Below are 27,639 nucleotides of genomic sequence, written 5' to 3'. Positions count from 1 at the left end.
CAGTAGCAGATTCGCATTGTTTCCTGCATGTTTTACTTTTTGCAGCTAGCTAATTTACAACCAGAACTCTTCACTAGTTTGTTTTGTGTTTTTGCAGGGCAGAAGCTACTGGATACCTTAGCTGAAACCTGGGATTTTTTCTTCAGTGATGTCCTGCCCATGCTGCAGGCTATTTTCTATCCTGTGCAGGTGAAAAAATTACTCTATTGTCATAGAATCTTGAAAAACTAGAAAAAGCAACTTTACAGGTTCATCAGCAGATTGATGCAATCTTTAAGTCTCTCTCCTTGGGCCAACTTAGTGCAGCTGTTCTGTTTAGTCATGTCATGCAAATAAGTTACTTATGCAAATGGTTTGAAGTGCTCAGGTGGAAAAGATGAAGGGGAACTTTGAAAACAAAAGTGGAGTGCAGGGAGGCTGGTTAGTCCATCTGCCAATCACACTAAAAGTCAAAAAAGGTTATGAATTATAAACTGAAGTGTTGCACAGTGAAATAAATGGAGTTGTGTTGATTTAAATATATGCATTTCCTTCTCTGCAATGTGAATCTTGTCTTTGAAATATCTCTGCTTTTGAAAAGGAATTGTATTTCTGAGATCAAATTCTGTGCTATGGTAAGTGGACAGCAAAAGTCAGTGGAGTTTGATGAGCACAGATTTTGACTCCAGTAATTTTAAATACACAATAGGTACTTGATCTTCTAATTAGTGATAGCCAGAGGGTATTGTTTATCACTGAAGTCTCAAGGAAATCTGTACCAGACAGGTGCAAGTGATCTTTGCAGTTGGTCATAGATGCCTACAGATTTTAGTGGGAACTGGGTGCCTGAATATATCTAGGGAAACTTCAGAAACCTTCTCCCATTTTTTCAAGTGGACTTTATGCCGAAAATGACTGCCCAAATGTTAACAATATTACCATTTGCATCTTCAGACAGTTACAGGTATGAAGTCTGAATTTAGACTCTATTGTATTTCTGAGGCCTTTGAAAATATTTTAGTAACACAAGTCTTATCCCCTATCAGATGGAAATAATTACTTGAATTTCCAAAAGAACCTTGAGGGTTTAAGAATCCTAAGTCCCATGTAAATTCAAATAGATCTCATTGCTCATGTTCTGAGGTTTCTTCCAAAAGCCCAATTGGTGCTTACGTGCTCTTGTAAATTCTATTCATTAGCAGCTGAAACATATTTGTGGACTTCTTTTCTTCAGTTTAAATAATTTAGGAAGTGAAAAGGAATGGGTTGGGTCAGGCTTATTTATTCCAGACCTAAGTCAACACCAGTTGAATACCAAACCTCCCATATGTACAGCCAAGTGTACCCAAGGGAAAACCCCTAATGCCAGAAAGAGGAACAGTTTCACAGCTCTGCATGAGGCGGGCGCTGTTATTCTCTGCAGACAGAGCTGGAGTTGTATTCTTCAGCTGGGAGTCCTCCTCAGTGAGAAGGTATTGCTGAACCAAAGACAGATGGCTTTGAAAATGCAATATGAAACTTCAGCTCTGCACCTGCTTTATAGTGAAGTCTCTCAAACTGTACAGAGAGGAGGATCCACAGGTGGGCTGAGTCACGGTTCCTGCCAAATTTGGAGACAGTAAACAGGAGTACTCAAAATCTTACAAAATAATGGAAATTCAATCAATTTGCAGCCCTGTCTTTTTTTTTTAACTCATGATACATTTAATTTGTGATAAACTTGTTAAAATACAAAATATTCATATCTCACCCAGCTCTCATCCCACCCCAACCCTTCATCCTCTCCCCATGCAGTCAGACGCAGTCGCCATCTGTAGAGTTCATTACTGCCAAATCAAATTTACTGTGCAGACTTGGGGGCTGCTCTCTGTCCTTTGTTATGTTTCCTTTGTGTTTCATTTAGGTTTACCATTCTTGTAATCCCCCAGGAGTGGAGGAAGGAATTTGAACAGGGGATTTTGAAACTCATTTTCACACTGCTTATAATCTGTCTTGCTTTCTTTGTGTTTCCAAGGGAAAGGAGCCCTCAGTTCGGCAATTGGCTCTTCTGCATTTTAGGAATATAATTACCCTCAATATCAAATTGGAAGATGCATTATCCCGTTCCAGAGCCAGAGTTCCACCCTCTATTATTCAGATGCTGTTAATACTTCAGGTAAATTGGTTACTTTTCTCAGCCTGTCTTTCTGTACTGCATTGCTGAAGTATTCTTAAACAGTCTCTGATTTTGCTCATTCATTGAAAACGTCTTACCCAGAATGCCAGAGCTTCTATGCTCCTGTGGTCATAATATCTAAATCCTAATATTCTAGTATCCAAATATCCGAGTGTCTAGTGTCTAAAAATCTTATTAACCTAATATCTAAATTATCTAATAGTTTAATAATAATATACTGTATATTAATATGTCATCTAGCATAGAATAGCTAATAGAATATAATAATAAATAATGTGACATATAATGTTATAATAAAATAATAATTGTAATGTAATAATTAAACTATCTAATATCTTAAAGTAGGGACTGTAGAGATACCGTAAGATCCAGAGAGTGTGAGAGCACAGACTTGTTTTGCATCTAGGCCTTGAAACATGAAGTTTTGCAAGCTGACAGGTGTGTGGTGATGACGTGATTTCCATTAGTTGCTGTGTGTTGCTGCATTAGCAGTTCAGGATATGAAGCTTCACATCTGGAATAGCCATCAAAGGGAATATACAATTAATGCAACAGTGGTTGAATCATGGTCATATTTGGTCACTGGAACCAAATTTTATCCAAATTGGTGATATAAAAACAGTAGGACAAGATACTGGTATTTGAACTCAGTGTTAGATTTTTTTTCTCTGTGTGTGTGTAGTAGTAGGAGAAACAAATTGACAAAATCCAGGCAAAAGGCTATTTTAAGATATTTTTATTTGCTTAATTAAATAAAAGCATGAGGTATGATGTGGAGAAAAGGAATGAGGCAGAAGGGAAAGAGACAACCAGGGGTGGATTTTTAAAGGGTGAGGGAATTTATATTTTCATGGTTTCTGATTTTTTATAAATGTTTATTTGCTCTTCATCACAGTATGAATTAGCTCTGTATCTGAAATTGTTTTGAAGAGCAGGATAATCTAATGAGGCCAACTTTGAAAATGGAGGAAAGGAGTAAGATTCTGTCTGCTGGGTCAAGAAATGGGATTTCACCTCTCAGTGAAATCAGTGATATCTCAGCTATCTCAGTGTCCATTTGTTGGGGTGTTTAATGGTGTGTTTAGCCTGATGGTCTCAGAAAAAAATGCTTATCATATAGGAATGTCTACTTGGTCTTGTCTCCGTTCTCATAGCCCCCACCTTCCAGAAGCTTCTTGAAATGCTGGCTGATTGTGACACAGTGACAGCAGTATGGGAGTCTCATGGAAACTGGTGTCTGGAGAGGAGAGGAGCCTCAGGGAAAAGCTGGAGCGTGGACTTAAATGTGTAATGAAGCACAAAGGAACTGACAGTGATTGAGCCATGAACCTAGCTGTGTTAGCAGACACCAGAGACTCCACATGAGACAGTACCATTGCAAAAACCTTCTTCACAGGGATGTTTTTAGGCCTCAGCCCTTCTGAGGTGTGAGGTAAACTGCCCATTCTAAATCAGGCTTCAGCAGCATTGCTGCTAACAGGTCTGCAAGCTTTTTGTGATTACTTTAGGGCATCTGTGTTGGCTGTGGGCAGGATCTGGCTTTGAATGGATTCAGTGGTGAGCTGGCAACTGAGTACCATCCTGATTTTTTCTTTGCAAATCTGCTTTCTTCAGCAACCTGAAGTCTTAACACCGTGGATGCCTTTTTAGGGCAAAGGGTCAAATCCATTCTTCTTGCAATGCTGTTCATGGAAATCAATAACCAAATGAGAGGGAATTTGCCCTTGGGTGTTTATTTCTGCATACTTTGCCTACAGTTGTGTGGTGGGGATGGTGAAAATCTTTTCTTGGCAATAGCTCTGCTAATCCTGTGGTTTAAAACCTAATGGGAATTGTGGGAAAAGGTCAGAAGAAAATCTGGGAATTAGCTATTTACATTCTTAGCGGTGTTAGTAGTTGGAATTCAGAGCAAAGACTTTTTTCTGAATTCAAATGTCATGTTAAACAAAAGCAAATTTTATACATTAGTGACATTATGAAATTTTCTCAATTTAGTTGAACTCCATTTGTTAATAGGACTGGAAGAGAACAATTCAGCTGTCCAATGAGCACATGGTGGTCTTGCGGGCTTTGATTTCCTGGACTGAGAGATGGTGTCTTGATGGGGATGTTGTCTCATCCTGATTTGTGACCACTGTGAATACCTCTTCCATAAGAAATTCGGTGACTGGAGCAGACTCCCAGGGATGGAGGATGTTGCCAGTGATGGCATCTCGACCAAGTGTTGAACTTAGTGCTGAGATTTCCTGTTTCTGTCCTTGACAGCCTCATGCACCCATGTGATGTAGTTAAGGAATAGCTCATGTTCTTTAAGACAGCAGTTGTAATGTCAGAGGTTGAAATGCACCACTCTGTTAGACTGGATTAAAGTGGCAAAGCTTTGGGAACTAAGGCAAGGTGCATCTGGTATTATGTTTTACCTTCTCAGGATATTGGGGAAAAGCTCTGTTACTTTGTCAGGAGAAGACACTTTACTTATTGGACAGAAAGGGAAATTTTTTAAAGAGGAAATGGAACTGCTCCATTTAAAGGAGCAGAGATCAGTTCTCAGGTTAATTATTAGACTTGGGTTCATCAGTTCAATAGAGCTACTTCTCACCAGTGCTGTAACCTGGTGGAATTACAACCAGGAATCTTTCAAGAAAGAGAGAACTCTGGGAGGAATGATATTCTTGTTCTGGCAGTCAGTGGTAGTTTTATCACAGCTTGAAACTCACTGAAACTGTGAGTTGCCAGCATAGCCTGACTCAGTTACAAAGCACAAACTGAAATGTTAATCCTTTGTGGCTGCTCACAGGCAGCACAAGCTGAACTGCCTCCAGGATGCTCCTGTTTAAGTTGCAGGGAGTTCAAGAGCAGAGTTATGGATGAGGGAAGGAAAAGAACTAAAACTGCTTTTCAGCACTGAATGATGCACAGGAGCTCAGTCTACGTTAAATGAGGGTACTAGAGGGAGAGGGGTAAGCAGAGGAAGAGTTTAGAAAAGAATTTCTGAACCAAAAAGCAAGACTACCACTATCCGACTTGCTTCCCAAAGTATGTTGTCAAAGATTACCCTGGCTGCTGGAAACTGGAACATCTTATCTCCAGGTATCTCTCCTGAGGTCTGAGAAAGCTGAAAGAGAAGAACTAAAGAGTGTTCATCTGCATCTTTCAGTTAACGTCAGGATTATTTGAATTCATAGACTCTCTCAGGGGCACCTGACATATTTGAAAAACCAAGAAGAGCACAACACAATATCTCTTGTGCTGAGGGAGGAAGCCTCACAAAGCATAACACAGTATCTCTCATGCTGGGGGATGAGGCCTCACTAAATACAAGCTCTGAAGAAAAAAATAAAACCTGTGGTTTCCTCTTCGGCTCTCTGTGCCTCATTTGAACTCCCTTGCCCATTGTCTCTCTCTGTTGAGAAAGACAAAATAAGCTGCCCAGTGTGACCTTTTTGTTATTTCTGCGAAGTTCCTTCCATTTTAAAGGAGTGGAACAGTACATTGCAAGATCTGAAAGTGAAATGCAGAGTGCTGGTTTTCCATCTCAGCAGCCACACATCAAACTAAGGACAGCATAGTGGTTAAAAACAAAATACCCTTTGCTATCAGAAAGCTGCAGCTATAGAGGTGCTGTAACACTGTGATGCCAGTTGTAGTCAATTCTTTATGGCCACAGGCTTTCACAAGTGGTGGTTGCTTTTAGGAGGTTTTCTTACTAATTCTCTTAGACCTGAAGCGTAGGTTGAACAAAGTGGTGTGGGTGTGAGGTTTCCACATCCTTTAATTTCTCTTTACCTTTGTCTGAGTTCCTGGTTTAGAAGACACAAAAAGAGCAAACCAACCAATAAATGTATTGTAGACCTTATTTAAATATAAATCACCATGTAAAAAACCTATACTTTATCTGGGTTGTGCATAAATTGGGATGTTTTCTTCCTTCCTGGTGAAAGGGTGGTTTGTTTGTGTTCTTTGCATCAGCCCTATGAAGAGTCAGGTAAGAAATCTTGCAGCCAGGACACAAAGGGAAGAGCCCTCTGTTGCTTTGTCTTCAGACACACAAACCTGAGAACCAACCTGGCCCTCAAGATTCACACTTGAGAGTATTCTGTAGATACGTTTATTTCTGTGCAATATTCTCTCTTTTTCTAGTTTATTTATTGTCTCTATCAGCAAGTGCAGTTTCCAGAAGTTAAATTGACATAGGTTTGTTACCCTGGAATGAATTTGTATTGCTGGGATTTTTAAGAAGGCATAGCATCTGGTGAGGAGTACTTGTCATATTTGATTTTGAGTTTCTTCATGTTGTTGTGTCTCTAGGGGCAGAGGTGGGGGAGCACTGGTGGTTACTCCTGACCATTCCTGACTGGCAGGGGCTTGTTCAGTAGTGACTGCAACATAGCCCATGCTCCTGCACCACAGACCTCAATAGTTCTGCACTCATGTGGACCCTCTTTGTAACTAAGGCCAGTGGAAGTCAATTGCCACTAAAAAGAGATTTTATTTTCAGATCGAGTACTCTCCAAAACTAGCTCTCAACATATTTGACAATACCATGTGTTGTCAGTTTTGTAAACTTAAGCACTGGAAAAACAGGAAAGCAACATAAAATGATATTGTTTTCCTGTAATAAGTATAAGAGAAATGTGTTTTCCTTTGATATATGTGAACCTGTCTCATGCACACCATGTCATAGTAATTTAAATGTGCATCTTGTCCCTCACCTTTAGCAGAAGGATGGTTTTTCAGAACACAACCATAACTTTGTCCATACCAATTAAACACAATTATTTTTGAAGGCAGTTTGCACTGTGCAGATTCCCTTTGGGTATTACAGTCATGGTGCATTTTAAGAGTACCTCAGATTAGGTAAGTCAGTTCTGTGAAGGATACTGGTTACTTAACCAAAGGTATGTTTTCAGGTAGAGTTGGTTAAACTAAAATAAATGTCTCTAGTGATGAAACGAGTCCAAGTACATTGCTAGGCAAATCCTTTATCCTTATCAAAATAGAGTGAAATCAGTAGAATCATTCTTAACTTGAATTAGCGTGTCATTGCAGACCCTATAACTTTGTTGAGCAGGAGAAGGAGAAGATTTTAACTAATTACATTCGTCTATACAGATGTCTTTTGTGGACCCATTTGGGCTAGTAGATTAATCTGGCATAAAAGATAGCATAGAGATTTTAACTGCTGAAAAACTCTGAGCAGGAAGTGTTCCCACAGTGCAAGAATCCTTTGAGTCAGGGTGCTTTAATACTGTAATTCATGAGTTGGCTACACAAGGAATAGAAGAAAGTTAAACTAAGCTACCTTTAAGGAAGATTAATTAAACTCCATTAGAAGTCTGTATGGACACTCATTCTGAGAATTAAAGTAGTAGGAAGGGAGGCAATTAATGATGCTTCAATTCTCCATCAGAGGCCTAAGCATAATTTATCTTAACAGATTTCTGTTCTTAATTCAGTTAGTGCATTTTCATTTCCCTGAATGACCCAAGGTAGACAAAGGCACAAGGGAACAGTGGCTTTTGAATTGCCCAGGGCACTACAGGTGGGGGTCCTCGGGAGGTGGCACGCACTTTTTGACTGTTATCACAGACCACAGAGCTTTGAGCCATCCCAGGTGCCACCAGCACCCTGAACAGTGTTTACCAGCACCTGGCACTGGTAAACACTCCTGGCACAAAAGATTTTCTCTCCGTGACCGAGCTGTGTCCATGCAGGTAGCAGGGACAGCCAAGCCTGTGGTCAGGGTCACTGCTGCAGCATGTCCCATTCTGTCCTGGGGGATTCACTGGGCACTAGTCACAAGAAGAATGTCAAAAGAGATTTCTAAGAGAAAAGCTGCATGGGGTCATTTCCTAGTGTTGCAAACATGATCTTTCCTGTGGTTTTTGTAGCCAGGTCACCATGGGTTCCCAGCACTGAACCAGGGCAGGGTGTGCCATAGCTTGGCTTGTCCCTGAACGGGTGCCACCATGCCTATACCTTCTTAAACTGCCCAAAGTTTTCTGTCCAGGCACAAGGTGAGTAGAGAAGCTTCCTGACAGGAGATTGAGAGGCAGCCCATGTGCTCATTCTTCTCCATGAGCCTTTCCTGGCAGAGAAAGGGCTGCGCAGTGCTCCCTGTGTTTTGAACACTGGTACTTGCTGAGAACAAGGTGGGCATTGGAGGAGAGAGAGCCCAGTACGTCCTCCTCCCTGTGTGTGAGTTCCTACAGTGGGTATAAGAGCGAGATCTTTGAGTTTTTCCTTAGAGTGCTGTGCATGGCCACTGAAGATGGAGGGCATGTGAGCAGGAGACTTCAGGACAATGCTCTGTGGTGCAGTAGGAGCAGCAGCTCCTGAACAGCTGTGTGCTAGAGGAAGGCTTCGGCTCTTGGGCAACACTTGCTGCTCCGAGAACCACTGTGGTCTTGTCCAGAGCATATGCTGGATGGGTTAGACAATGAAACAGTGCTGTAGAGCAAACAAAAGCTGTACATAGCTGGCAACAACTCCTGAGGCCTCTTCTCCACTAAGTAAACCATAATGTAACTTTGTGCCATAGGTTTGTGTGTGAGTAGTCTGTGATTTTGTCTTGAAGATCAGTGCAAATTGGATGATTGGTTGTAAAGTATGTGCATCTATCTCTTCTAAGGAAGATGGAGGACTGCAGATCTCCATCCAGAATGTGACCCACAGTGTAACTGGGAGCATATGCTGTGCCATTGGTGATGCATGTGGCAAGGACTAGTGACCCATTTGTCTCCAGCTTGTCCCCATATGATTTCTTGCATGCCCTGAGGCAGGATTGTCTGTGTTACTCAAGTGAAAGTGAGTGCAGTGAAAGTGAGATAACAAGTAGTCCTGACCTGTAAGGGCACTGGTTTGCAAATGCCTCACAAGCAAGGCTGCTGCTCTCTCTTTGGCTATGCCAAGCAGCACATCTTGCTGTTTATGTGGTCACCAGGGTGTGCAGATTGCACTGCACCAAAAGTCTTCACCACCAGTGTTGGCTGAATAATGTATTTTCACAACGGATATTGTTCTGCATCTGCCTTTTGACATTTAATTTCCGTTTTCTCTGGGAGCGTTTGGGCAACAATTGTTATCCAGTATGTGTCAGATTATCACCATTGCCTAAGTGTTTCTTTTTGTCATACTGAGTTTTCCTTTTCTCCAAGGAATTTGCTGCTTGTAAGCAGAAAATAGTTACATTTCTTAGCTGTTTGCCTCTGTGGTTAAAACAGGGCAATACATGAGGCCAGGACCTCATTTTGCTTTCAGAAGTGATCCTGTAAATGCTTCTGGCAGTGTTTCCTTTCACATAGCACCAAGTCAGGACTGTTTCAGCATTTTCTTGGTAGCAAGGGTGAGTCCAGCCATCAAGGTTACCCCTGATGTCCCCATACAGAGGATGCTCCAGGAGACTGAGGTCCAGAGTGTGTTCTATGGCCATGAGCTGAGCCATACACAGTCACTTCTTGTCTGCAGGCAGAGGACTTTGCTCCTCTGTTCCATTAAGTTACCAAGAGTGATCATTGCTGAAATTACTTTGTTAAATAATCCAGTAGTTTGCCTTTTGCTCCTTTCTTTCCTAAGTTCAGAAGTTGGTAACCAAAGCACCAAGCCATGCTGTGCGTCCCTTAGTACTGTGTCTGTTACTGGCAGGGCCTGGGGCTTGGGTCCAGAAGGTCTGGTTTGTTTGTTCCCCTGGGTCTGGAGGAATACAGATTTTATTTATGTTTTATTTTATTCTTTTTTATTTTTTCATTTAAAAGCTATCCAGCAGTTTGTCAGTTGAAGCAGACGACAATCCTTTGCACCAATACTTACTCATGTACACATGCTGATCAGCTGAAGTGTTAAAGCTCAAGGTGAGTGCCTTTAATCAATGACCAGTCATTGATTTAGCACATCCACAAGTTTCAGGAAGTAGTTCCTCCATTGTGTCCAGTTTTTAAGGTACCTTTAGACACTAGAGATACTTTTCAATGTATAATTTATTAGGTAAATGGTCTCTTAATAGCCTGTGCTAAAGAGGGATGTGAAAAGCAGCTGAGCAATACTGCCATTTCTAGGTGTTACAGGTGGTGGGTACTATTAGTCAGAACTGGAAAACACAGAACTGTGACCTTTTATAAGTACTGAGCGAAACACTGAGTTACTGCTGGTCAATTAAAAGCAGTTTGGGTGTGTAATAGTTGTTCATGGTGATATTCATACACAGATGAGTGAGGAGTTACTTGAGGCAATGTGTGTGCAGCTGTCCAGCCAGAACTGAAGCAGCCTCTGGTAAAGGTGAATGCAGAGAGGCTTATGTGGCAGAGGTGCTCAGCAGATGATAGGGGGCTTGCCCAGGGACTGAAAGAGGAGCTCAGGATGGGTGTAGGGTATTACAAAACAGCAGATGTCAAAGGGATGAAGCAAAGGTTTAAAATGGAAGGAATCAGGCATGAGAGAGTGATGGCCAGATATAAATCCAGCTAAGGCCCTGAAGTGGAATTACGTAAGGCAAACATCAATGGAAATCAGCTGGGTTGCAAGAACAGCCAGCAGCCAGGCTTGTTTCTGGTCTCTTGCCATATATGAGACATCCTTTAGGGTGTGCATGATGACCAGAGGATGTGATAGCTTTAGCTGTAGCTCTTTTGTCTCCAGCTGTTGTGAGTTCTGTGCTTAGTTCTCTGGTCTGGTGCATTGCAGGATTTTTAGGGTAAATATTTTTTTGCCAACATCTCAAGGCAGCTGGATGGGGTGGTGAATATACCATTCTTCTGCTGGTGGCTACCAGAAATACTTAAGAAGAAAATTTCACCTTTGTTCTACATAGTGCTGTGCTAGCAAGTACTTGTGAACAGGCTGTAATTCCCAGAGCAGAGGGGCAGAAGCTGCTCCATGATCCAGGAACAGGCTCCCATGTAGTGGGTTGGATACAAGGCACCCATCAAAGCCTCTCTTATCACTCACCTCCACAGCTGGACAGGGGAGAGAAAATACAAAAAAGGGTTGAGATAAGGACCAGGAGAGATCATTCATCGAATACTGTCACAGGCAAAAGAGAGTTTAATTAGAGATACTAATTGAATTTATGGCTAACAAAATCAGAGCAGGATAATGAGAAATAATATAAAACCTTGAAAACATCATCTTCCCACACCCTTCCTTCCCAGCTCTACCTCCTACCCCAGCTGTGGGAGGGAGACAGGGAATGGGGGTTACAATCAGTTCATCACCCACTGCTTCTCCCACTACTCAAGGAAAGGAGTTGCTCCCCTGCTGCACCATGGGGTCCCTGCCACAGGAGACAGTTCTCCATGAACTTCTCCAGCATGAGTCCATCTCACAAGCAAAGATCCCTGTGAACTGCTGCAGTGTGAGCCCATCCCATGGGCAACACTCCCATCAAGCTGCTGCAGCATGGGTACAGTCTTTCAGGGACAGGCTGCTCCAGCATGGGCTCCTCCTTCCCACGGGGTCACGGCCTCCTCTCAGGCATCCCCCTGCTCTGGCAGGGGTCTCCTGCATAGGCTGCAGGTGGATCTCTGCATCCCCCATGGATCTCCATGGGCTGCAGGGGCACAGCTGCCTCACCATGCTCTGCACCATGGGCTGCAAAGGAATCCCAGCCCCAGTGCCTGGAACACCTCCTCCCCTCCTTCTTCACTGACCTTGGTGTCTGCAGAGTTTTCCTCTCACATACTCTCACTCTGCTCTTCTCAGGCTGCAATTACAACTGTGCAAAAACTTTTTTTTTTTTTTTTTCTGAAATACATTATCACAGAGGCATCACCACCATTTCTAATTGGGTCAGCCTTGTCCTGAAGCACATCCATCTTTGGAGCTGCCGCCAGACATGGAAGAAGCTTCCAGCAGCTTCTTGCAGAAGCCACCCCTGTACCCCCCACCTGCTACCAAAGCTTTGCCATGCAAACCCAGTACAGTTGTATTTCATTATTGGTCTGTCTGTGCAGGCTATTAATGATGGGGATTTGCCACCTCTTTGTTCCCTACTACAGGTAGAAAGGAGATCTGCAGCTTCACATCCAGTTTTTTGGGGTAAGGAGAGGAATAAGCAGCAAAGGATGCACAAACCCAACTCCCATTCTGCCATGTGCCAGGTTTCCATGAGACAGGAACATAACACACCCTACCTCTGCTCAGAAGAGTGTGGGGAGCCTAAAATTCAGTGTCCTAATTCAGTCAGACTGTCTAATGATATGGATCAAACTATCAGCAGCCGAAATAGTTTTTCATGGCTGTCATTGTCTTTGGTGAATTGCTTCATGTCTGGGTGTCTTACCAGAGCCTGAGGAAAGGAAGTAGCCAAGACCAGGTGTGAGAAGTGGTGTAAGGCAGGTGATTAATTTCTGAATTCCTTTGCGACTCACAGTCAGAGCAGCTCCCCAATGGGCTGGGCTTGGGCAGCCTGGTTTACAGTCACTTGGAAGTGCTGGTACCATCTGGTGAAATGTTAGGTGTCTTTTTAAAAGAAAAAAAAATGAAAGCATTTCTGTTATAATGGTGAATAAAGAGCCTGGGTGCAGCAATGACCACCTAGTTGCAGAGGGACAGAGGCTGCAGGCAGGTTTGTATCCTCCACTGAGTTGGAGCAATGGCAGGATTACTTGCCTGCATGTTTGCTGCTTTGAGGGAAGAATAGGGTGGGAAAAAATAATGTAATAGGAAACAGAAGCACAGACTTGTGACTGTGCTTATTTCGTTGCCATGGTAAAATAAAACAAGGACATTTGATGATTTTTAAAAATTTATTTATTTAAAGAAAAATTGTGGCAAATGTTATCAGAAGCGTTTAGGTTTCTGGCAGCTTTACAAGTCAGGTAGCCTGTGCCTAGATACAATGTTAATAATGGCTTAGCAGTATTTTTTGTAAAATTTATGTTCATTAAAAATTCTTCAAAGCACTCTATATTTGGTGAACAGCATATAAAAGGTGAATGAACATTGAACATGTTTTAAGATTTTCTTTGAGAAGCACCCTTTACATCTCTAAATGCCTGCCTGAGGTGGCCTCTGCTTTAGGACTTTAAAGCCTAAAGAAATCCTATATACAGAAGAAATTCTTCCCTGTTACAGTGGTGAGGCCCTGGCACGGGTTGCCCAAAGAAGCTTTGGCTGCCCAACACCCGTGGAATTGTCCAAGGCCAGTTGGCTGGGTTTTGGAACAACCTGGTCTAGTGGAAGGTGTCCCTGCAGGGGATGGAATGAGATGAGATAAGTTTTGAGGTCCCTTCCAACCCAAACCATTCTCTGATTCTATGATTGTACATATTGAAAAAGGAGGCTGTGGCCTTATGTGCTTAGGTACAAATACCTGTTCTTCTGAACATAGCTGTTTACTCATTTATTCTTGCCTTTTTGCTTTCACAAGAAGCCCTTGTGCCCTTCAAAAGCTCAGTAGGAGTTCATGGTCAGTTTACAGAATTAACAGGGATGGAAACCTGAGCAGTTTGGTGCATCCCTACTTGCTGGAATAATTGTGGATTTGACTTAGCAAGAAAAGTTTTATTCTAGTGCCACACTCAAGCGTAGCAGTGGGGCCTGTGTGCATGGCTGATCCAGCAGATGGGGCAGTGCCTTCATGAAGTAAATACATAAATAACCTGTAGTCTTCAAGGATATGGCCCTTCTGGGAGTGCTTGCATGTTTACATATCAAAACCATTCATGCATAGGGCCTTTTTAATGCATTTGAACTACTATAGAAAAATTTTGGTTTCAAAACCATTTAATTAAGGTTAATGAAGTTTGGGACTTGGGTACTGTATCTCATGCAGTAATACATGTCTCTGTTCTTGATAGATGTCTTCCATTTGCAACAGCAATTACATATTCAGGACTCAAATCCCCATTATCCCCAGGCCCTCAGAGTAGGGCAGGCTCTTGTCATAATTTTACATTATAATCCTTTCCAAATGGAGACATAATGACGTGACCCTTGTTGCATTTTGAAACAGTGTGATCAGCGTGAGGATTTGATCGAGCAGTTCCACTCTTCCAAAAGTACTAAGGTGCTTGCAATATTTGATACTGAGCTATTTTGGCTCCCAATTGCAAAATAAATAGGTCAGGCAAGGCCTTTGAAAGGAATTTAATAGATACATCTCACAGTCACAGAGAAGCATTGAACTCTTCTGCTAAAATGAGATTGGGTTCATGAAAGGTCACAGTTATCTTTTAAAATATGTTTTTGCAGGTCTGAAGAGCAAATATTGCATCAAAGATATGGGTAGAATCTCTGTTTTACTGATAATGCTCCAAGTTTTATTTTTTCTCTAAATTGTAATAGAGCTTCTTGTAAGCTAAGCAGCCAGCCTTATGACTTTTGCTTTATTGCTTCATAGGGAAATACTCAAATAGTAAGGCATTGAGCAGTAAGTACAAGAAGAAGCATAAGCTGCCAAAATAACAGCAAAATACTTCATTATTATTATTATTATTATTATTATTATTATTACTATTGGTGACTTTTAAATCCTGTCATCATTTTCTCAGAAACTGTTGTGACACAAATAACCATCCAAGTTGGCTTAACTTCAAAGTTCACTTTGTTTGCCTCTATAAGCACCAATCACTTACAAATTTGGGGAAGGGTCTAAAAAGGACTTCATATAGATAACTGATGTAGGTGGGTGTACAGATGTCTATATATATTTAGCTATCTATCTATCTATCTTTATATACAAATAAATGAAACATTTATAATACTTACATACTTTCTTCCATTCCTAAGCTTCTATCAGAAGTGCTTTTCTACTGAATTTGGTGTTATGCAAACAGGTCATTGCACATGTGGCACAGGAGATGGGTTAGAAACCTCTGGTGGGGAGACAGGAGTTCAAATGCACTCTTGGGCCTGGAATCTAAATCAAAACAAGCTTCTTCCAGGCTCCTAAAGCTTGCTCTGAGCCAGCAGACGCTTCTCTAGGCTACGTGGGCTGGGGTGATTAATAAATTAGTGACAGTGTCATTACATCATATGGAAAGTTTAGATTGGGAAAGCTGAAATTGTCCTTGCTGAACTTTGGGATGTACTTTTATTTGGTAATACAGAGGCCCAGAGGATGTTTGTCATTGAGTATCACAGCAGGAAGGAATGCAGGAAAACCACTGTTTTGCGCGGTCAGGACAGGATCTGCACCCTGTTGTGCTCCTGCTCTGACAAGCTCCACAGCAAGTAAAAGGTTTAAGGAGGTTGCCCCATCAGGCCCCTGCAGGAAACCTTTGAACAATGGTCATTGCAGGAGAGATGTCACAGGTGATAGAGCATGTTTGTGCCAAGGCACAGTGCAGAAGTCAGCACTGGCTCCAGTGAACACCACATATTTTATGAGTTTTCAGTATGTTTTTCAAAGTATCCCTTGGAATGCAGAACTGAGGATTAAAACTAATAGCAGGCTGTGTCAATACTGAGTGGTTTTACACTGTAATGGTAGAATTCTTCACTTCAAAGGTGGCAACTAAAAGATGCTGAAATGAAAAAGAGGTGGAGATGAACAATGCTTTGAGAGAGCAGAAATGAAGGTTGAGGGCAAGACTGAAGAAGAAGCAGATGCAGGTAGTGAGGGAGTTGTGTTTTTGAGAGAAGAGAGTGTTTCTCAGGAACAGAGAGCCAGTGGGCTCTCCACATACAGCAGCTGCAGGACAGCAGTGCTGGGGATGAGGTGAGTCTGTGCCCTGCACAGCTCCCTGGCCCCATGATGGAGAGTTGTCCCAGTGGCTGTAGCTTGGGGGTCGAGTCTCCATCCTCTCAGCTTACCACAGGAGCCTATCCCAGCCCAGCAGAGCTGCTGGAAGTCTCCTTGTATTCCTGCAAGAGCAGCTGTCCATGCAGAATATAGCTCTGGCTTTTGAGGAGTTCATCAGAACATATAATTCAAAACCAAAAGAACTCTTCAAACCTGAAGGCTGATAGGAAATCAGACAGCGTTAAGGTGCCACCAGGCAAGGACACTTCTGTTACTCATACAGTTCTGCTGGTGGTAAGAGTAGGTTCGTGAGCAGTGTGGCACTAGTGAGTTACTGGGGTTTGTGAGGAGCTAATTTAGTTTTGATTTGTCTCAACACTTGATTGTCAGAGGCATGTGGGGGAGAGGGTGCACACGTGCCACGTGCAGGAGACAACTAGAAGAAGATGGGAGAAAGCCTTGTCTCTGGGGGGACTTTGCAGGGCAAACACTTCAGAGCTTACATGGGACAGCAGGAGACACCGCATTCCCCAGAGGGGCTTCTCCGCTCAGATGGCAAAAGGTCTCCACCCATGGAGCGCAGTGGAAGGCTGGACTGGGCCAGTGGTCTCCTGCCAGCGGGTGAACTTGAGGAGGGGCCAGGGGGTATAAAAGTAACTGCATCATAAGCTCTGGGGGCTTTTCCAGACTTGTTTTCTTGGGGCTTGGGGACTCAGGGGCTTTTTGAGTCTGGAGGCCTTTGAGTCTTGTGGTTTTGCTTTGGCTCCTGCTGAGGAGCCTGCTGAGGTCTGCTCCTTTGTCCTGGCCCTAGCCTGCTTTTTTTATCCTTTTTTCCCTGTCTTCAGCCTGCCTCTTGGCTCTCCTGTCCCTGCTGGCACTTGCTCGCCCTCGCGTCTGCCCTGCCTCCCTGTGTCCTTGACCACTGCCGTGCCGCTTTGCCCCTGCGTCCCTGCCTGAGCCACCTGCGTCCAGCCCTGCCTGCCTCCGACCCGGCCAGTGCCGCGGTCCCCGCTGTGACCGTGTCCCGGCTTCTGCAGCTCCTGTCCCAGCGCCCACACACTCACGGTGCGTCCAGCCGCCCGTGGCAGGGGAGCTGTGCCTGTGGGGCTGCCCGTGCCTCTGGGGCCGCGCCTCTGCGGGAGCTGTGCAGGCTCCCCAGCAGGCACAGCTCATACCCCGCTGCCTGGACCTCAACAGCCACTCCCCATCCTGCTGGTGGTAATGCTGCTTTCCCTCTCTGTCTCCCCTCTCCCTCTAGTTCTCTCTCTCCCGCCATTCCTTTTCCATTTCCCTTCCTCCTGCTCTGTCTTTTGTAACCCTCTTTAGTAGGGCAACTTCTTTTCTTCTTGTTCTTGGTTTTGGTTACCAAGAAACAGTTCTCAGATACGAGGTTGTCTCGGTTCACTTAATTTCGTTCTAGACCATCCATTTTAAAAGAACTCCTCACAGTTCCCCACCCTGCGACACAACAGGGTTCTTTACCTACAGCTGATATTTAGCTGCTTGTCTTTCACAAGTATAAAAAATGCTAAAATGGTAAAAAAGTAAATAAAGCTCTACAGCAAAGCCTGAGCATGAGAAATGCTAAATATCACTGGCTTCTGTCACTCATATATGTCATGTTTGGAGACAAGTTCCAGTGGTATTTAGTGTGAGAGCCTGATGCGGGATGTCCTAAGCCCTGGCCTTTGCCTGATGTGCTCATGATGGGTTTGTGAATATGTAGTAAGGTAGCAGGTGTGTTGCCTTTCTGAGGGCTTGACCAAATCCCAGCAAGAAGCCCTGGAACGGATCTCAATAGGCCAGTAATGACTTGGAAATAATACACGTACCTTCAGTAAGTCTTCTGAATAATTCCAGTGTTAATTTTGCCTGGTGGAATAACTGTGGGCTCATTCTGCTGTTCCTTTGATGTTTGCAAGCTTTTGGATCCACTGGATATGCCTTTGTGTTCAAATTTGTATTTGTGGCTATCCCAAGGTTTTTCAGGACATAGCACATCAACAAAGATTGTTATTTGTTATTCCAAAAACGCTGGACTGGAATTCAAACTCTATCCAAATTCAAATTCTGTCCAAATTTGAATCCTCTGCTAGCCATTATTCATTTTCCATTCATAAACTTTTATCAAGTGATGAGGCAGTGCAGCAACCAGGGGGTAGAGTCATCCATTCAGAAACACATCTGAGAGTCCCTCTAGACTCTGGTTGGTGAGTCATACCGAGCTGTGAACAGATCCTGAACGTCAGGATCCTTTCACACGCTGAAGGAAGTGTTGCAACTATACTCATCTGGTCTTTATATTGCTCTCCGGAGGCTTTCATTCCAATCAGTTTCTTTTTACAGTAGCTCAGGAACACGTTATGAAATCTCCTAAATTCTGGCAGAGTTCTTGCTGAGTATGGCATTTAGGATCTTAATTCTGCAACATGATGTGTTGAGCACGTGGAAAGTGTGAATTTGCTCCATATTGCAGGAGGTATCCTACTCAAGAGTGTACAGGGCTCTGCTCAGACCACATAGAAGCATGCACTCTGCAGCTGCAAGCTGAAGGGAGAACACAACTCTGCAAAGGTTTTTCTGTCACCTCTGCAGCCTAACAAGTCTGCTTGTGGGTGGAAGTGCAGAGTTAACAGCTGAAGGCTAAACATTTTTTCTGTGGGTGATTCTTACCATGCTAATTATAATGTGACTTTTGCCTGGGAAATGATAGGTGGCAGGGGATGGATGAGGAAAGAGAACAAACTTCTTTACTGTAATTATTGGTTGTGGAAAATATCCTGGAAGAAATATTTCTGAGGGTCTTAGTTTCACTTTTTTCTTAATGCTGTTGGTATTGCCGAGATGGCAGTGACACCTTGTGGTACCAGATGCGATCATTCAGGAAGTCACTGTAAGAATGCAATAGCAAAAAGTCCATGGATGTTTTTAATTCCTTTTTACAGATCATGTCCTCTATCCTTCCCTGCGTGCTGTGCACTAAGTAGCATGTACTTTCCTGGATGTACCAGCGAACCAGGATCACATTGCAGGGCACCTTTGTTCTCACTCAGTGAAAATGCTTGTTCTTCTTTGGTTGTCCTGGTGAGCCAGGAGAGCTTGTGATTGGAGGGGGCAGTGCTCATCTTGGGTATTTCCTCTTTTTCAGGGGGTTCATGAGTCAAAAGGTGTGTCTGAAGATTATTTGAAACTGGAATCCCTGATCCAGAAAGTTGTTTCTCCTTACTTGGGCACGTACGGTCTGTATTCCAGTGACGGACCCTTCACGCACTCTGCCTGTATCTTGGGTAAGAACAACACAGACTCCATTTGGCACAGCATGGGGCTTCCCAAAACCTTGCTCCATGCAGGGCCAGGGCTTGCACAAGAGGTGACTGCCAGTGCTTACATGAGTACATCAGGCTTCTCTTCTAAGACCATGCAAGGTGCAGAGTCGCAGTGAAACTTGCAGTGACAAAAGATGAAAACAGATCATCATAAAAGTGCTCAGTAATAAAAAAAATCAGTAAAATGAATCTAGAGTGTGTTTAGCATTTCCATTCTACCTTTTAACAAGAGAGCTTTAACACAGGATGCTTTATGGACAGTGAGAGGAAGAAGCAAGAAGCCACTTCTAAAGTACTCAGTAATTCATTTTCATCAGTGTTCATTAGTACACAAAGATCATACAAGGCTGTTAAAATTAGGGAAGAGAGTAGGAATTTGTCTTAGAGAAGACTAACACATAAGCTTTCAAGCATGTAAAAGTTTTTTCTTAAATACAGAAATTGGCTTTTTTAGTAGTACAGCATATGATTGGAATTTGTGTCCAGGTAAGCACATAATTGCACAATAGCATAATTTTAAGAGATTGGAATATGTATAGGAAATTACAGAGTTTGCAGGGAACATATACCAGCATCCTGATTTAAAGCAGACAGTTTATTTGCAGTGGCTGTCATTGACTTCCAGAGAGTAATTTGATCCCCGGTCCAGTTTTGCCTCCTTCATGGGCTGGCAAAGTGAGAGTAGCAGAAAGAAAGCTTCAAAAGTGAGACCTATTATTCACACCACTTTTTCTTCTGATAGCAGGAGTGAATCTGAGCACTGAGACCTGCACAGAGTTTGAGTGGTGGTCGTTTTGCTCATGATGGTCATTTTATTCACACTGCCAGGACATTCCAGTGCTAAACTACTGCCAGAGAAGCCGCTCTGTGCTCACTTGCTGCCATCTGCTGCTTATTTTTTGGGAAAATCCCACTTGGTTAACAGCATTCAGGCAATCACTGCTGGATTTAAGGCAGATTTGCTCCCCCAAAAAGAGGTTTCTGTGGGCACTGCCCTCTAGTTAACATTTTCAATCACTCCTGGTGGTCTCCCCCATCTGGTCTCTGAACTTTGAACGTTTTTCCAGAATTAGTAGAAAAACTGCCTGTTTAAATCCTCATGCTCCAAATTTGAAGAGACTTTATTTTCCCAGGATGAGTGGAAAATTTACATTTCAGATACTAGAAATGAGTAAAAACATTTATAGCCTGAAAAAAGAACAGAATTGCACTTTCTGTTCTTGTCTAAAGGAAGTATTTACAACTGTATATCACCTCTCTCACTGTGTTTACTGTTTTATTTCAGCTGGTGAAGTTGTGTGAATATAAGGGAATCTCAGTTATTATTTGTAAAGATAGTTTTGGGGTCTTCAGTATGCTAAAGAAATCTAGGAAATCTGAAACCTGTGAATCTACAAAATCAGCAAAATGTCTTCTTCTAGAAAAGTTTCATTCAAGAAAAGCTTATGAATAATCAGGACTTCACATTTCTTTTGAACACTCATAATTATTAGTACCATAATAGGAGACTTTGCAGATACTACTCTGGATGTTTGTTTACAGAGAAGCGGTTCTTCAGACGTTCCAAGTCGGGTGACATCCTTGCCAAGAACCCCGTGGTGCGATCAAAGAGCTACAACAATCCACTGCTGACGCCGGTGGCCGAGTATGAAACTGAGAGCATAGCTGCCAACGGAACCGGCATCCGAAGGCACTCCGTCTCAGAAATGACGTCCTGCTTGGAGCTCCAGGGGTACTCCAACCTCACCACCATCATGGACAACGGTTCCAAGAGCTCCGTGACAACCATGAAAAGCTCACTGCCAGGAGACCAGGAGAGGCCCAGCACTGGGTCAGTGCAGTGCGCCAGCAAACTCAGCACGGCTGAGCAACAGAAAGGACTCTTCCACTCAACTGGCGACCCACACAGGTCTTTTGAGCTAGACAGAGACACTTCCTTACTTCCAGTTCCCTCTTCCAGCCCTGAGAACATAGTGGATCAGATTTTGGAGTCCATCGACTCTGATTCTGAAGGCATTTTCATTGATTTTGGCCGAGGCTGTTCCAATTCATCAGCATACAATGTGGATGTGAACAGACAGAGCATTGTGTGAAGGATATTAGGAGACAAACTGTGGGGTTTTATATTATATGTGAAAGTTGCTAAGACAGTGTGTCAGACTATGGGCAAGCTGTCTATGCCTGGGCAGATTTAAGGCAGATTTGCCAGGTCATCATGGCTGTACTGAACAAACACCATTTGTTTATAGTAGGTGGGAATCTGCTGAGGGAGAAGCAACTTCAACCGCTTTTCCCCATCCCTGTCACCCTGCAGATGGATTTCCTATTTCTTTATAAACTTAGGAGTTCACAAACTCACAAGTGTCTGGTAAAATACTATTAGTGCAGCTGGCAGTGTTTGTTCAGGAAAACAGCTCAGCAAATAGCTTTGCTCACTTCTGATTTTCTAAAGAGGTTACCTGCTGATGGTTGGTTGTTCTCTGAACTGTAACACCTCAGCCAGAGTAGAAACATATCCTTTCAAAACAAACAAAGAAACACAAAAGGCTTTGGGCTTTCATGCCACAGAATACAATAATAAAAAAGTCTCTTTTAATCTTTTTTCTTGTACATCCTTGTATGCACTCCTTTGCCTAATGGTGACTTAGAGTTCTTGAAGAAAGGCAAATAAACAGAAATACACTTCCTGATGTTCCACAATGCCTAGTGTCTCATTTTCTGTTTCACTGTTTCCTCAGCCAGTACCTTGTGTCTGTGAGAGTTGTCTCAAGACTTTCAAGACTGAAATTAATTTGCTCTGAATGTGGCACTTCTGAGAAATCCATACTGTCAACTTCTGAAGCATCTGTGGTATGGAGAGATTCCATCATATTTCAACTTACTTGTTTCCTAAATAAATGAAAATATGGCCTCTCAGGGGAAATCATCATTATATATTTATATTCTTACAGAAATACCATAATGCATCTGCTGTCAGTTATGGTTTTGGGAAGTGTGAACCTTGCAGCTCTTCTTATCCTGAGCACACCCAGTCTTCCCTTGCAATAACACAGTGGTGTAGGAGCTGGATCAGTAGTTTTGCAGAGGATTGATGCATGTGATACCAAGGTGAAGCAGAAATCCTGTTGCACAATACAGTTTTGATCAGGGGGTTTTGCAGTGAAGGCAACTCCATTTTGTGCCTGTGCTGTGGTGGAAGGAGTCAGTTGATGTCTCCTGAGCTGCTCAGCAGACACTGGTCTTTGGTTTGGTCTGGGCAGTGCCTGGTGCTTTGCTCAGGGACTGTTCAGCTTTGCTCTGTACTTGCACTGCTGACCCCAGCAATTGCCACACTCTTCCCCAGGCTTTGATTATGTTTCTAGACTCAAAGCTGTGCTTCTGACACTCAGTTTCCTTTGGCCTCACAATATGTTAGCTCAGTCTTTTTCTACCACCCTGCTTCCCTGCTCAAGATTTCAGTTGCTGGAGAGATGTGCAGACTCCCTGTAATGCAGAGATCTGAGAAGCTCAGAAGCCATCTGAGGGCCTCCCCCAGAAATGAGGCAAGGGTTTGGTGCCTGTTTAGCTTCTCCGTGTTTGGCAAGTTCAGCTGTGCAGCCTGCCCTACAGGTAGGCATTTAAGTTAGATCATACTTAGAAGTTTCTCTTATGCAGAGATAAATAATTGCTTCTGTACGCAAGTCTCCCACCTCAGCCAGTGAACACAAGATGTGGGGCAGAATCAGTGAGGAGGGACTAAACACCAACTGCCTGAAATGCAGGTGTGGTGCAATATACCCTCAGAGAAAGCAGCTCCGGTGCCTGGGGGGATCTTTGAGGTCCAATAAATGAAATGTCTTAGGAAGCAGGCTATCAGACTATCCCTCTGGAACTGCAGCTAAATTTAAGTTGCAGGTTATCAGATCATCCATTTGGTCTCTCTGTGGCCATGTCAACGCCTACACAATCCCACAGCTGTGCTCCATGGCACATTCAAGAGTATGCTGGCAACTTGATCAATCTGAGGTCCTACCAATGGGTCTTTGCACCCCTCTCCTTGCTGGAGGGCATGATGAGCCCTCAGTCTCAAGGAACTCTTGCCTTATTTGGCTCTGTGGAAACCACAGGAGAGAGTGGAACTCTTGCTGAAATTGGATCCAGTATATGACAGGAGTGATGATTCCAAATGTGTCCTAAAGTGGTACAAGTCAGCATGCTGGCACCCTCAGTCTCTACTCTCATTCTTTCTGACAAACACTGTTCTGTTTCCTAAATTACTATTTTATTTGGAGAAAAAGTGTCCACAGCCTTGCTTTAAGGACACAGTGCAGGGAGGAAAAGATAAGGTTCAAACCATTACATAAAAATATAACCCCAAACATAACAAATATAGTGGATCATATAGTGCCTCCACACATCTTCTTCCCTTAAGGAACTTTAAATGTTTTAAGAGTCATAAGCATATTTAATTACTGGGGAATGTTTAAGCATAGTTTTTTCAACGGAGGAAAGAAGAGGACTGCTAGGATCCTTCCCACTGGAGGTTTTGCATGGTTAGTGCCTTCTGCTCTGATGGAAGACCTTGGTATAGAGGATTCCTCTGATGGAATCCTCTGGTATGCTGGCAATTAACTAACTTTTCCTACCTTGCACACGTGGAGATAGGGAATAAAAATTCTCCTCTATTTGTTTTAGAAGGTTATTAAGAGACTGGGTTCAAGAGAGTGACTGCATAAGAGAAGTTCTCCTAACAGCCACCTCAGAAAGCCTCAAGAAGGAAATAGCCTTGTCTTCAGTGTTTCCACTTGTCCAAGACAGGCAGCCTGGCATGGGTTCACTTCACCTTCTCACATGCACTGTTAGGGGATTGCCCCCAGTACCTGGGGTACTGGGGCATTGCAGCCCAAGACATCCAATTCGCTTTTACATTTCCAGCTCTTAAGAGTGAGGTCTTCAAAGTCACAGTTCTAGCAGCAACATGAGAAAAATCTCCTAGAGGTTTTCATTAGCAGCACTTAGCCTCCTCAGAAGATAGAGTCCAAGGCCACTTCACTAGGACTGCTCCAGAGAAGGACAAAAAAGAGAAATTCAGCCTAGCCTCGCCCCCAGAACTTTGATTACCAGCTGAGGTAGGGTTAAATGAGTATTTAAAGAGGTTGGGTTCACTGATAGCTGCTGGGATTCATTACCTCTTGTTAGGATGAACTATGAGTTCTGCTGAGCTGAAGTAAAAGGCTTATATTTGTCCTCTTTAGGATGAAGAGGATGTCAGTTTGCTTCAGTTAATGTAAGTTGCCCTGATGATGCTGTAGTGGAACAGACTAACCTGTGGTTTAGAGCTTGCTGAATTAAATTAGTCATAGGTGACAAATGCAGTGTTCACAGAAGTCCCTCTCTGTCTGCTGAGCTGCAGCTCTACTTCAGGGGGTAATGAATAAGTAAGGAATAAGCGCATTTTGACTTTCAGGGTTCAAGCTACACTTCCATCTTTTTTAATTAAATAAAAGATTATAAACTCAGCAGGCTTGCTCTGAAGACCCTGAAAATTACAAAATTATTAAGGTTAAAAGGGACCCACCAGTGGGGTCATCTGGTACAACCACCCTGCTCAAGCAGGATGAAAATGTCTGAAATCAGAGTTCAGTTCCCTATTGCAACAGTGGTAGGATGGAATTTTGTCTCTTTTTCAAGTTTATGTTAAAAGGCGTAGGCAGATATGATTGTAAATTGTAAAACTGGATGTGATGGTCTTACTGGCCAAGCCCAGTGTTCCTTGACTTTAAATGCTGCACAGATACAAGACTACCTAAATTTGTGATCCTCCTGCTAGTAATCCCAGTGCAAGTGTGTCAGGGATATGGAAGTCCTAGAAACAAACCACTGAGTCATTACAAAGGAGAAATACATGTCAAAGAGAATAGTGCAGGTTCTTGCCAAAATGTATTTATGAAGTGATGGACTTTGAACTGTTCAAATCCTGCTATAGGGCAGTGTCACTTGAGCTTTGCCCTAAAGTGGCATTCTGAGTATGCCAGTTATTCCATTATTTATGCTCCCCGTTACGATAAACTGTGGCACTTCATGTCCTAATCCAAGAATCAAAAGCTGTTCTTTCCCTGGCTGGGATGGGTTCCAAAGCCCTATGAGGGTAATACAGAGCAACAGATAGCACTTAAAGCTCCTGTCATATGGCACTGCAGGGTGAACATTATGCAAGCGAAAGGAACTGGGAGACTATAAGAGATCAACCTAATGAACAGCTCCTGAGCTCTGTGGAGAAGTAATACAGCTCCCTGGAGCACTGCTGGAAGTAGCAGAATAATTGCCTGCAAATAATGCTGTCCAAATAGAGGGCTTTTCTGTCATAGAAATGGAGAAAATTACTTTCATTATTCAGTACGCTCCTGGCACATTGGTTTCAATGGTGCTTTTGACTAAATCTGAACCTCCAAGGTGTGGTAACAGAAGAACTGTGTGCCAACTTCTCCTAAGGCCATTATACAGACATGTGATTATGTGAAAATAACTGATACCTCTGTCTCTAGTTCTGGTTAGAGATGTATGGATTGCCCCTTTACTAGGATAATATGCTGTAAGAACATCTTAAAAATGAAGGTGTCAGAAGTTCTTTAGTGTTATTTTTCAGCTGTGGTCTGCAGAGGTGTAACTGTCATTCCAGAACTTTGAGAAAAGTACCAAAATTTGGAGGCAGGGAGCAGAAACCCAGGTATCAATCGAGCCAGCAATGCTGCAAAGAACATTTGTAGCCATTTTAATAAAACATAAATCCTTGCCATCATGCTCTCCAGGAGAACAAAATGTCCAGTTTGCAGTCGTAGTCTTGTTTGCACCTTTCCACAATGTCAAAAGTACACTTTTAAAAGGAAAACAGATACATTTTATGCTGAAGAGCACTGAAGGTATGCAAGGTGGACCCCGGCCTTCCAGATACATACAGATTTGGTAGGGGCAGCTCGGCTGCTGGAGTTTTGGGTGTTAATTTATTAGATGGCTTTTGTTAGATGCAGATTTTAATTTTTGAAAGTTTTTTTATGTAGTGGTTTTAAGGTGGTTTTTAATAATTTTTGTATTGTTTTATTTTGTTTGCAGTTGGTGTATGATAAAGGATATTGTCTACTTCTTTAATGTTATGGTTCTTAGTTCAGGTGTGGATTATACTTTTTTCTTAATTTTGTTGTTGGATTTTGTTTTTGTGGGGTATTATGGTTTTAAAGTATATATTTTTTAAGGTGTAAGATGGTTTCTGTGAGCCATAGCGTGAGGTAGAGGGGAGGTTTTTAATTATTTTGTAGTGGTTTTTATTATTGTGAGTATATAGTGTTTGTTTTGATGGGTTTGAGGTAGTGTCATGTAGTTAATTGGTTAGGGTTTTTTAATATTGATAATTGTATTATTGTTTATTATAGGGGTCTTATTTATTTGGTTTTATTGTAGTGTATGTTTTATGGTTGCGGATAATTTTGGAGATCTTGTTTATGGTTACATTTATCTCTTGGCTTCGTGTTTATTTCTAGGTGGTATTTTTGATGGTTTGAGGCATTATGGGTTTATTGAGTCAGGAATAATTTTTTGTTGATTTAAGTTTATTTGTGATATTTAAAAAACAAGTCCACGTGAGCCTGGATGCTGATCTCTATTGCTGGTCAGTGAGAGCATCTGACAGGTCAGATTTCCAGCTGTTTTATTTAACAGGAAACTGATTTGTTCCTTCTTGTGAGTAGGATCATTGGCTTTGCATGGGCAAAGCCACTCCAGATTTTCCAGCTAGGAAAAGAGCTGGGGAACCCTTTTAAAACACAGTCCTGGAGATACCAAGCAGCTTGGCTTGGTAATCCTGTGGGGAAATAGAAGAATATCTGTTCTGATTTTTCTGTCACCTTTCTTCCACAGCTGTTTCTCTATTCCTGACTTCCCTTCACGTCAGGGACATGTGGCTTGGAGCACAGGAGCCGGATTTGTCACTTAGCCGCGTCAGGTTGGTGCAGGTTACGAATTACAGGGTGACTCGGAAACAAAGGGAAGAAATTATTATGTCTCTTAGCAAAAAAAATTGGCTACATCAGGGCATTAATTCAGGGGACTAACACTTCACCTTTAACATTCTTCTGTGCTCCGTCCTCATCACCGTGAGCATCTCCTGACTGTTCCCATATAGACCTACCTTGTTTGGTCAAAAAAATCACTATTTTATTTCTGTGTGCAAACTCAGTGGGAAGATTTTATTCAACATCTCTCAGTGGGACATTAAAGCTTCAATTTCCCTTTTCTTGAACAGTTTGAGAGACAATATTACTTATGTCATTTTTATTACATTTTTATCTTTTTGAAGAACCAAAAAGACTGTTTGTGCATGTGTGTGCCCTTAATATCCATCCTCTCTCTAATACAGGATGGGGGAAAAAAGGCTGCAGAGCTTCCTCCAGTGGGGTGTAATTGCAAAGAACCAGGAGATAGAGGTTTAGTCATGATGATTTATT

The 27,639-nt window shown here is 42.6% G+C and overlaps 1 protein-coding gene and 1 long non-coding RNA gene across 8 annotated transcripts in view; one reads left to right on the top strand and one right to left on the bottom strand.

Moving 5' to 3' along the window:
- PRR5 (proline rich 5) overlaps positions 1-27,108 on the top strand; it is an 80,681-nt gene extending 53,573 nt beyond the window's left edge. For 5 of the 7 annotated variants that reach the window (XM_053978672.1, XM_053978673.1, XM_053978671.1 and 2 more), the window contains 4 exons: positions 98-189; positions 1,994-2,134; positions 18,985-19,123; positions 20,705-21,862. In XM_053978672.1, the coding sequence (XP_053834647.1) occupies positions 98-189; positions 1,994-2,134; positions 18,985-19,123; positions 20,705-21,255 (923 nt within the window). In that variant the 3' untranslated portion in view covers positions 21,256-21,862. Of the gene's footprint in view, positions 1-97; positions 190-1,993; positions 2,135-18,984; positions 19,124-20,704; positions 21,863-21,900; positions 22,067-27,052 lie in introns of those variants that run through there. The other 2 variants (XM_053978675.1, XM_053978670.1) reach the window with 2 other exon arrangements.
- On the bottom strand, positions 1,282-3,283 carry LOC128807942 (uncharacterized). Its single transcript, XR_008437322.1, has 3 exons — positions 3,170-3,283; positions 2,516-2,669; positions 1,282-1,579 (listed from the first exon to the last, which is right to left on the bottom strand). It is a non-coding gene; the product is annotated as an uncharacterized LOC128807942 (long non-coding RNA).
- Positions 27,109-27,639: the final 531 nt, after the last annotated feature.

Source organism: Vidua macroura, chromosome 5 (genome assembly GCF_024509145.1).
Source record: "Vidua macroura isolate BioBank_ID:100142 chromosome 5, ASM2450914v1, whole genome shotgun sequence".
Taxonomy (NCBI): domain Eukaryota; kingdom Metazoa; phylum Chordata; class Aves; order Passeriformes; family Viduidae; genus Vidua; species Vidua macroura.
This window is presented reverse-complemented; position numbering and strand designations above follow the sequence as displayed.